The sequence below is a fragment of the Lactuca sativa genome, chromosome 5, assembly GCF_002870075.4.
Source record: "Lactuca sativa cultivar Salinas chromosome 5, Lsat_Salinas_v11, whole genome shotgun sequence".
Lineage (NCBI taxonomy): Eukaryota > Viridiplantae > Streptophyta > Magnoliopsida > Asterales > Asteraceae > Lactuca > Lactuca sativa.
The window spans coordinates 163,143,341-163,155,366 of NC_056627.2; the positions used below are offsets into that span (position 1 = coordinate 163,143,341).

The 12,026-nt window shown below is 39.0% G+C and overlaps 1 protein-coding gene across 1 annotated transcript; it reads right to left on the bottom strand.

The window, feature by feature from the left end:
• Window positions 1-294: 294 nt before the first annotated feature.
• LOC122198043 (protein CLAVATA 3) lies at window positions 295-1,256 on the bottom strand. The gene is made up of 3 exons (XM_042902248.2): window positions 1,144-1,256; window positions 962-1,029; window positions 295-724 (listed from the first exon to the last, which is right to left on the bottom strand). The coding sequence occupies exons 1-3, from the start codon at window positions 1,217-1,219 to the stop codon at window positions 569-571; spliced, it is 300 nt and encodes a 99-aa protein (XP_042758182.1). The 5' UTR covers window positions 1,220-1,256; the 3' UTR covers window positions 295-568.
• Window positions 1,257-12,026: the final 10,770 nt, after the last annotated feature.

The window sequence follows — 12,026 nt, forward strand, 5'->3', positions numbered from 1 at the left end:
AAACGTCCTCACCCTTACTAACTCGAACACGGAAAATTAGGACAATGTCGATAACAATTTAAAAATACCATGTCAATGGTTCTACGTCTTCCATTTATAACCAGGACTCAAATCAAAATATTATGACGCTTGGTTCTAATTAAACTAGTTGCCGATTTAACCTTTAAAAGTTAAAAACTCAACCATTAATTGCCCCTTTTATATCCAATATTCAAATGATTCTTTAACCTAATTGTTGCATTTTTAAGACTTATTAATATTTATACTATTTGAGTTCCTTATATCTACCAGACCTTTTGTTTTCTTCTGAACATATATTACTTCATACCATAAACAAACTTACAAAACCTTAAACATTACAACTCCCACAAGATGCTGCTATACATACTTCACATGATCAAAACCACAAAACAAAACAAAAAATAAAAGCCAACAAAAAACTTCATCCATAAAGTCCGTCGCCAATCGTCATTGCATGTATATATTATATTATATTATATATATAATCTGCAACTTAACAGCCAAAAAAGATTGTCTCAACTCTTAAGTAAAAAGACATCATTTTGGCTTAAGGAGTTCGTGGCTTCTTTGGGTCAGCACCATGATGGTGAAGAGGGTCCGGACCTAACGGAGCTGCCCTTAGTTCCCAACCCTCCTCTTCCTCTTTCTTCCCCTGAATCATGAAAACTGCTTCCTTTGCTCGCGAATCATTCACCACCAATAACTACACACAAATATACATGTATTCACTATGGTGAGCCAAGATTTCCGATCAAAACTAATGTAACAGTTTAACAGATTTGGTTTTTTTGAATCTTTGTATACTATCCATGCATGTTTACATATATTTATGCATGAACGTGTATATATATATATATATATATATATATATATATATATATATATATATATATATATATATATATATATATATATATATATATATATTCTGTATGCATACCTTCCTGTTGCTGGCTTTTTTCAATGCAGCGACAGAGGAGAGGGTCGTTTCTGCACCATTAAGGCCATCTGAATACAAAGAGAAGAACATCCTTTGGTTTAAAGCATTTTCAGAGTTAAAAAAATTGATGATGATGATGATGAGAGAGAGAGAGAGAGAGAGAGAGAGAGAGAGAGAGAGACCGTAGAGTTGTAGGAGAAGAAGCAAGCCAAGCAGCAAAACGAAGGATAGGGAAAGAGATTTGAGTGCAAAAGCCATAAGTTTTGGGTGTGTAAACTACAAGTATGGAAGAGAGCGATTGTTTGTTTTGTTTGCTTTGAGGAAGAGAGAGTGACAGGTGAGGTGAAGTGAGGTGAGTGTCGTAGGAGAGGGGATATTGGATATTTATAAGGGCTATGAGTAAGACTAGCCTACACTTGAAATCATTGCATCAGCAGCCACCTTGGAAATTCTTTATTTATTAACTTTTTTCGGCCATAACTTGCAAAAATAATTTATCAATTAATTATAGGGATATCACAAAAAAAATCAAAATTTATTATAATACAATATAAACATTTTTATGAACTTGATCATAGCATGAACATTTATTTCGTGGGAAAGGATTTGTGAAATTGCATGGAATACCTAAATATACTATATACCATAACGTTGTAAATCTACATATTTCTCCAATGATTTGTCAATGATATTCTCTACAAATTGCTTAGTTTGCACGAAGAACGTTCTTCTCAATATTTTCACAAATAATATTTTTCTTGAACAATGAAATTGCATACATAACCAAAAAACAAGTCTTTATTTTTTTTTTTCTTCTCAAGCACTGCATTTTTCTTCCCTTTTTGGATTCTGCCGCATTCATGCGTTTTGCGAACACAGAAAAAGTTTTGCATAGTGGTTTTAACAATCTTTACAAGTCGTGTGTGATTATTTTCATTTTGGATGGTTCATAGCGACGACGATACCAACTTGGGGCGCTTGGTGTCATCGCTAATACCAATGTCTCCACTAAATTAAGAGGTCCCTATTGGGTTATCGGCGCTAATGCTCGAAATCCATGCGTTTTAGTCTTAGTTAATCCAAGCCATCAGTCCATCAGATCGATCCAACGATATTGATTCATACTCATCAGCGTAATACCGACGACTAATTGTTGGCCACTAATGCTCACGAAAATAAAAAGCATGAATATTTCCCACCAGATATTTCATCATTAATACTGCTATTGATCATTAAGTTGTCGTTATTTTTTGTGTCACCACTAAAATGTCTAAAGCGTATTAACCTATTTCCATTCTCTTTTCTAATTATGCAAACACAACCATGTCGAATCTATTCTACTGGCGATGAAAAAGCACCATGCCAAACATAAACCTTTCTGCTTTAATATTCTCTTCTACCAGACAAACACCATCACAACGTGACCATATGTCTGTCACGACGTGACGGTGGCCAGGGATGAATGTGCATCTCATTGGATTGTCACGATGTGACAACCCTTGTGTGTAAAACCTTAATTTCAGGGTTTGTGTCCCTGTTTAAGGGAAGTGAGGGCTACAGTTTGTACACCCTCAGCTTCCATCACATCCTTTCACCCTCAAGAAAACCCTAATCCTCCATTGTTGATTGCGAGCTCTTTCTTGGTGGTTTTTAGTTTTGAAGAAGAAGAGAAGGCGTTTTGGTGCATCATCTCAGCTAGCAAGCTACTTCCTCATCATTTTGAGCTGCCTTAGGACCCTTGTAAGTCCTCAAGTTTCTGCCTTTTTAGCTCAAGCATGTTAGATCTAGAGTTTTATCAACTTTTCTCGATGTTTGAGGAAGTTTGAATGTTGGAAACTCATAAAGTTGGAAAGTTTTTGAGTTTTTGAGACTCCTTTATGATCCCTTGTTCTAGATCTGGAGAGGTAGTGAGTTATGAGTCCATGCATGAGATTAGATCTCATTTTTCCTACATTTTTACATTGTTTGTGTCTAAGACATGCATTCGACATACATGTCTAAAAAGCAATGATTTTTATGGTTCTTTGGGATGGAGAAAACGTTCTGGAAAGTTTGAGTGCTTGGCTGGAAGGATTAAGAGCTTAAAACTTTAAGTTGTCCAGAGCGATCCTCACGATGTGACAGGTTGGTTGTCACGACGTGACGATGGTCAGATTCGCGATTATTTTGTCCTCACTCTGCCACTATGTGACCAAAGGGTGGTCATGAAGTGGCGACCGACTGAGTGACCTTTGACTCTGAGTGACCTTTGTCTATTGACTTTGACTTTGACCGTTGACTTTTTGACCAATCTTGACTTTAGGTCAATTTGGGAGTTTTGGGCTGTAGTTTAAGTAGTGTTCATTGATTGTTGTATACATGACATGTAGTGTCGGTTATTGGATTTTTGATCAATGTTGTTATCTGCTAGACCGCGAGGTGAGTTTTCTTATTATAATTTGTATTGCAGTATGTGTCATTATGTATAGGATATTAGTATACTGTAGTGAGATGTTAGATTTGTAGATATGTATGATTACCTGTGTTGTTGGTTATTGTTTATTTGTTTGCCTGTGTCGACATAGTGTGGTTAGGTTGAAGTGGTACGACATCGTGCTGTAGGCTAACAAACCTGGGGCAATCTAATCATGTGTTGTGGGCCTGGGGGCAATCCAATCTTATGATTGTGGGCTCGGGGGCAATCCAGTCTGATGACTGTGAGCCCAAGGGCAATCCAGTTTTATACTGTGGGCCCGGTGTGCATATATATATATATATATATATATATATATATATATATATATATATATATATATATATATATATATATATATATATATATATTGTTGTGTGGGGTATTTTGGGGGAACTCACTAAGCTTTGCCTTACATTTGTGGATTTCAATGTTTTTAGGTACTTTAGATGACTGGGGTAAGACGAATGTATGATCGTACACACCCTCGTATTGTTTTATGTGTTGAGAGATTATTTTGTTACTCTGATTCAAATGGATTTGATTGAAAATAATGTGTGACTATCTTATCGTTTATGAAAATGTTTTTAAAAATGAAAAAAAATCATGGTTTTTAGGGTGTTACAAGTTGGTATCAGAGCCCTAGTTTGAGAGAATTGGATGAACATTCCTGTGATTCCAGACTCAAACTATGGATCTGCCAAATATTTTTCATAATTAATTTTCAAAATAATCAAAGGAGAGGATGTGATGTGTACAATCAGTCGGAGCCCGAGGAAAAGTTATTCGCCAAGATACCCACACTAGTTTTATGTGTATTGCTGATATGTTAGAAATGCATTATAGTTTATAAGTTAGGGATCTTCAGGAATTGCATGACTTATGATGCCTAATAGCCTAAGGCATTTCTTGATATTCTATATGAAGCTGACATTAGTATTGTAGTTGTTTAGTGTATGCATCATGGTTATACATAACCAAGATTTTATAGCTTGAGAATGTTTGATTCAACCTTATTTCATGTTCCTTGACTGGTTGTGGGCTTAAGGTACTTGTCTATCGAATCCAATGTTATGTATTGTGACAACCCCAAATCTATTGCCGTTACAAATCCCATCTTCACTAACGGAATGCGTCGCTATATGTTATTTTTCCGTAATGTTTGGAGTCATCAATAAACAAATATCTAGTTATTTATATGTCCTGATATTATCATAAGTAATTATAACTTGTAAGTGTTAACCCCGTTTAACTAAATAGAGTTATATTACTTTTCAACCACTTCACCCGGGTAAAAAGTTTTAACCCCGTTAAACTTTAGCATCGGGTAGCCGTGTATTGGGTGCAATACCTGAGACATATATAAGCAAATGAACACCACTTTTAAGCCCTTTTACCACTCATTCACTCTCTCTCTCACTACTTTCTCTCTCTAGACCCGGACCCGACTCCAAAACCGCGAATTCCGGCTTCCAAACGTAAGGGTTTCTTCCCTATCTTGTTCTAATCATAGTCCATAGCATATTGAGGCCAAAAATCAAAGGATTTAGTAGATTAAAGGGAGTTTACGGCCTAGGAAGCCCCTTAGGCCGTAAACACCCAAAAACTTGGCCAAATGTCCCAATTTTCTTCCCATAAGCTTGTACAATAATTAGGGAAATAGCCTAAATGAGTTGGGACATGAAAACATAAACTTTTATGACCTAAAAAGGAGTTTACAGCCTAAGCTTGTGCTTAGGCCGTAAACACCAAATTTTCGATGCCATTTGCTCCAAAAACTCATCTAGGGCATGTAGTAATTTAGCTATGACCCTAGGAAATGTTTAAGGCCATTAAACAACACCATTTAGAGACAAAAAGAGGAGTTTACGGCCAAGTCTAAGCTTGGGCCGTAAACACCCAATATTTATGCCAAAAAGTCCCTAAAACTCCACCTAAGGCCTTCAAAAATTTATCTAAGGTGTAGGGAAGTGTTTTTGACCATTTAAACATCCATTTTGAGGGACTAAATGGAGTTTACGGCCCAAGCACAAGCCTGGACCGTAAACTCCCCAAAATGCCACAAAATGAGGGTTTAAACCCTCCAATTTAGTCCAAGACACTTGCTACGAAATTAGGGAAGTGAAATAAGGCCTTAACTTACTATTTTGGAGGGATACATGAGTTTACGGCCAAACCTAGGGGGCTTACGGCCGTAAACTCCCAAGGAGTGGCCTTTGGGCCGTAAACTTCAAGGGAGTGAACTCATGGACTCCCCCGCAAACCTCTCATGGCTTTGTACCACTCCCGGGAACCCCTTCTAGGCCCTAAAACCCCGAATTTATGCTAGAATGCCTAAATACTTTAATGAAAAGCATAAAATGATTAATTTCTTATAAAATACATATTTCATATGACATTAGGATCCTAAAAGGTGCACGAGTCATTATTTGGTACAAAACGCTCAACCGACACTTTTACCCGATTTACCCGATTTCAGGTGCGTTCATACCCCTTTAATGAACCTTTCAAATGTTTTATATGTTTTAGGGGGGGATACAAGTTGATTATACATGTTTATGGAAAGTTATACAAGACAATTATTCATGTTACGGGAATTAATCACATGTGATTCACTATCCGTAGTTCAAATCACATGTGATTTATCACTATGCCTTATAAATAGATTCTACGTTTTCAAAACTATTTTGGATAAATAAAAAAGTTTTTAAATGTTTCTTTTAGACAATAGTTTTATTTAACAAATCTTCTTATAAAATGTAACCCCGCTAATATATTTATATAAGTAAGACTTGAAGGACTTAGGACCGATAGCTCGCCTTATTTCCTGTTCTTGTTTGATTGTGGGCTTAGGGTAGTGGTTATCCGTCCGACTGTCGTTGATTTCTTAGTTATATATCTTGTATATTAGTATGGGATACGAGCATTTTCTCAATTCCTTAGATGCCTAAATCACTAACATGACAAGAACCATACACACTAAGTTAACTATAATAGGTATAGTTAATGCTACCGCTACTACTCACTATAGTCACTACTCTCTACACTATAATACACACTATTACCAGACAATACACTAGTAAGAGAACACACTATGAACCATACTAAAAGTAAGAGAACACACTATGAACTATACTAAAAGACTACTACGCTATAACAAAATAGAAAGCACTAAACAGATGATAACACACTAACCCACTACGAGATACTCTATTCACTACCCACTACGCCCAGAGTTTTCCAATAGGAAGACGACGCTATATGTATAGATCTATACGGGTCAGACGTTATTACATCCCGACTGTTAATTTCAGTCCGAGCCGTCAGGTCCAGGGATGCCACTACTTCACTACACTGTATATGACCGGGAAGGTCATGGGGTCCGCTATTACTCGCACTATTGGTAACATACAAGAAATACACTATAACCGTACTAAAATACTAAACTAAAGGTTAAGTTAATATCCCGAAGTAATCAAGTATCTAACGCTAAAGGAAGTTGGTACCACTATTATTGACTTCAGGCATAACTTATCATATTGCATTACTTATTTGAGAGTCACTATTATACTTTTACGATAAATGGTTTTCAAAGATGAAAATGACATGTTTCTTAAAGGTTTTCACTTACAATGTATTTCTGGAAAATATAGGATTTTCTAGGTTTTACTACTACTTATGACTGTAAATTACAGCTTTTCATACTATCGGTTCTAATGCTTTTTATACAAAAACTCACACTAAACTCTTATGAACTCACCAGCTTTATGCTGATATTCGTTTTCAAAAATACTTGTATCCTCAGGTCAAAGATAGATAGGTACAGGTGCATCATTTTTGGAGAAGGTGGAGCATACAAGATCCATCTCTTATTTTTGATTTACTTTTGGTGTTTGTTGAACAATACGAAACACGCTTGTAATTAAATTCACTATGTAAATGCAATGGTTGTATGTTTCTTGTTTTTACTATTATGCAATTGTAATGATACTGTACATGACGTCCTCCACCCCGAAACGTATTCCGCCGTTATCGGTTTTGAGGTGTGACATGTATGATTAGCATATACAAAGCGATTGCATGGTTAGTGGAAGTTTCATGAGTAGGTATGGTTCTTAGAAAGTCAAATTTCAGAAAAGGTTAGCTACTCTAGAGAGAATGGATATAAGATGTATGTGTATCCTAGTTGATTGGGCCTTTTTTCTAGGAAATTTGTAATGATACTTCAAGAAAAATATGGGTAGGTGTGGAAGGTAGTATGGGCCCGTACTACTGGAAGCACTGGACCCGTACGCATACTGAGGAAGTCAAGATTTCCGAGGATTGAGTGATTGAGTAGTGATGTGTTCGAATTAATGTGATCTTCTGATGTGTTCTGGTTTATTTTTAGTATGGTGATCACGAGAGGTTCATGATTAGGAGATGACGGCCTGGAGAGGCCAGGATTGAGTTGTTTGACGAGCGTTATGCCTCCATCTCTGAGGCTACTACTTTTGCAGCCACTTCAACCGTTGCTGCTGCAGGATTTTAAGGGAGATGGATGATGCAATACCGGGACTTCAGCAACAAGAAGCCCCCTGGGTTTGATGAGTCAAGGACCCAATCATCGCCATGAGGTGCATCTCTAATGTGGAGGGTTGTTTCTTCACATGCTCATGCCCGGAGGACTATAAGGTTAAGTTCGCCTTGAACCTTCTATGCTTAGGGGCGAAGGATTGATGGAAGCCGGTGATCAATGCTTATTCTCCTATGGAGAAGGCCGTAGTGAATTAAGAGCAGTTCATGAAGATGTTCAACATTAAGTATGTTCCACTGGTTGAAAGGGGGAGGTTAGTCTAGGAGTACATGTCGTTGAAGCAGGTGATTGAGTCGGTGACGGAGATCACCAAGATGTTTACTGAGAGAGCCATTTTCTACCTCGAGTATGCTACTTCAGAGTAGGTTTAGATGTCCCTCTACTTGAGCATTCTCAAGACGGAGATTAGTGAGTTTGTGTCGACTCAACATCATCTTTCCCTCTCTGAGCTACAATCATTTGTGGAGGAGAGAGATTAAAATTGAGACCCATGCGGCTCCAGTTCTGACTCAGCCATCAACAGAGGTGTTTAAGCTCGTCGATTCACGATCTAGAGGTCAGAGGGGTTGTACTTGTGGCAAGTGCGGGAATGTGCATAAGGGAGTGTGCTGATCAACGATTGGGTGCCACAAATATTGTAGGGAGGGCCATTATACAGAGATTTTCCATCAGCAGGCTCTGCCACCGAGCACCAGGATTTGTTACCACTGCAAAGAGGTTGGCCATGTGAATGCCAACTGTCCATTACTCGCAGCTAGGTCGGTGCTACACCGACTCCGACTACCCTTCAGAGTATGAATCAGATAAGCATGAGTTCAATTTATAGTGTATCGATAATACTACTCCGATAAGTATTAAATAATCCTCCATTAGGGAAAGCAATAACTGAAAAAGTTGGGAAAGAACTTACTTAACAAATTGTAGATATAACCTTTCCAAAAAATTTGTAAATCTTTATTTTCTAAAAAAAATTATAAATTTTTAGATATGAATATAGCAATCATATATTTTTATAATAACTAAAAATATTAAATCGAAAAAAATAAGTAAATGGTCTTAATCTGTAACGACCCAAAATTTCAAAAGAAAATTTTCATTTTGAAGTAATCAAACATATTTCCATAAATCATGAAATCCCAAAACAATTGTTTTCAAATCAACATTCATTACAACTCTATTTAAAAACATCAGAGCGTCCCATTAACATATCGATGAGAGAGTGCATGTCACGCCATCATGCCTTGCACTTCCCCTTGGACTCAGATGTACCTGAAACAAATCCACAAACTGTAAGCTAATGCTTAGTGAGTTCCCTAGAGCATACCCCACATAATCCACATAAATGACATATACCATATTAGCTATAAAGCTACATAAACCACATAAGCCATGAATACAACATATAGGGGAGCCGTGGAAACCTTCCAAGGTCTTACACCAAACGCCAGAGGAAACCCCCACGTGGTCTCGACTAGCCGCCACTGGAACCCCCACGTAGTCTTGGCTAATTGGCGCGGGAACCCCCACGCGGCCGGCACAAGTCATGAAAATATCATACGAGCTAAACAAATAAACATACTAAGAATCCATGGAAACCCTCCAAGGACTGATACTAGATGCCATGGGAACCTCCTCATGATCTTAATATAATGCAACGGGAACCTCCCGGGGTCTTTCATACAAATGTACTAGTGACATATCACATAACCAACTATCAACTCATATAAAATAAAATGGCCCGGCCTTGGTGCCTTAGACCCATTGGTATGGTGAGAAGACTCACCTCTGTCTTAAGAATCCAAAAGCTGCTCTCCTAACTGTCCGTAACCTCCTGTGCTGAACCATGATAATATTACCCAATGTTAGAACTTTACACAACCAATGGAAAACCCAAACTTCAAGTCCCTCCATAAGGCCCAAATATTCTTCCTTTGATAATGGGCCCAAAGTCCATATCCATAAATCATTAATGGGCCTCATGGCCCAATAAATCCTAATCATAACATCCATGGTCCAAAACAGATAAACTGGCCCACTAACCCAAAACATGACCAGACACAATGACTAATTGAGGCCCAAAAGCTCAAAGGCCCAAAACAAAGTCAAGTCCAACCGCTTAGCGTACCACCCTGGTACGCGCTGCGTACTGAGTCACTGGGCCTTATGCGCTGTGTACATTAGGTTACACCTAGCGTACTAACACATTAAGCACTTTCTCCATTAAGTGCTTAATACTTGATTTTCTCACGTCCAAAAGTCAGATCTAAGCTTATTAAGATGACCTCGGGCATAAAGTTGGCAACTTTATGCCATTGCATGTCTCATATATTCTCAACAATCCCATTAAGACCTTTTTAAGGGTCTTAATCCATGCATGAGGTCAAAAAACCCTTCAAGACTTCATTTTTATGATATAAATGGACCAAAGGACCTCAGATCTAACATTTCCAACCTCTGGAGTTGCTCAACTCACAAGAGGAGGTCAAAAACTAACAAAAGGGACAAAAATAGAAAACCCTACCTAGATCTAATGAATAAGTTGGAAAGATCAAAGATTTATACCTCCAGAAGCTCCTCAAGGTGAACTTGGTGCAGATTCTTGAAGCCCAATGTCACTCTAAGCTTGCTTGACAACTTCTTCTTCTTGAATGGACACTAAAATGGCCACAAATGGACTCTCTAAGCTCAAAAAAGGTCTCACAATCTCTCTCTGGAGTAGAAGGACAAAATAAGGCTATGGAGGCTATCTAGGGTTAAGTCCAAGGGTCTTAAGGACGTTTAAATAAGCCTCAAGTCTGGAATTTAGGGTTTAGACATCCAGCACGTACGCCCAACATACTTCTGGTACGCCCTATGTACGTGCTTTCCCTCCGCGATCATCCTTGCATAGTACGCTAAGCGTACTCATAAGTACGCCCAACATACTTAAGGGGCTATTATGCTAAAATTAGATTTCTTCAAGGGTTTCAAAGTAATACCTGATTTGGAGTGTTATAACTCTCCCCCACTTAAACTAGACTTTGTCCTCGAAGTCCATAGTTGTGAATAGATCAGGATAAGGCTCCCACATCTCCTCCTCCGGCTCCCAAGTCCATTCGGAGCCTCTTCGGTGCTGCCATTGCACCTTTACTAACTTTACCTCCTTTTTTCGAAGATCCTTTGTCTTCCTATCTAAGATGGCAACCGGTCTCTCAACATAGTTCAGGCTCTCATCCACCTGAATATCGTCCAACGAAATGACTTTGGACTCGTCAGTGACACACTTCCAAAGTTGAGACACGTGGGAGGTGTTGTGAAGCTAGCTAAGCCCTTATGGCAGATCTAAGCGATATGCCACCTTGCCCACCCGGATCGTGATCTTGAACGGGCCTATGTACTGAGGCCCCAGGTTGCCCCTTTCCAAAACCTGATAATCCCCTTCCAGGGAGACACCTTCATCAACACAAAATCCCCCACCTGAAACTCAAGATCCGATTGCCGCCGGTCAGCATAACTTTTCTGACGGCTCTGTGCGACCCGAATCCGGTCGCACACCTGGTGAATCTGCCTGGTAGTCTTAAGCACTACTCCAGTGCTCCCTATGACCCGGTGCCCAACCTCGTCCCAACAAACCGGGGCCCTGCACCTTCGACCATATAACATCTCGAATGGAGCTTGGTCGATACTGGCATGATAACTATTATTGTACGAAAACTCTGCCAATGGGAGGTACATATCCCAACTCCCTCCAAAGTCCAACACACATGCTCGAAGCATGTCCTCCAGTGTGTGGATCGTCCTCTCGCTCTGGCAATCGGTCTGGGGGTGGTACGCCGTGCTAAAATGTAGCTGAGTGCCCAGTTCCTCGTGGAACTTCTTCCAGAACCTGGATGTAAACTGAACGTCCCTGTCAGAGACTACCGACACTGGAGTCCCGTGCCTAGCCACCACCCCTCTCACATAAATATCCACCAACTTCTCAGCAGATATACTCTCAGAAATCAGAATGAAGTGGGCACTCTTCGTCAGTCTGTCCACAATCACCCATATGGCGACCA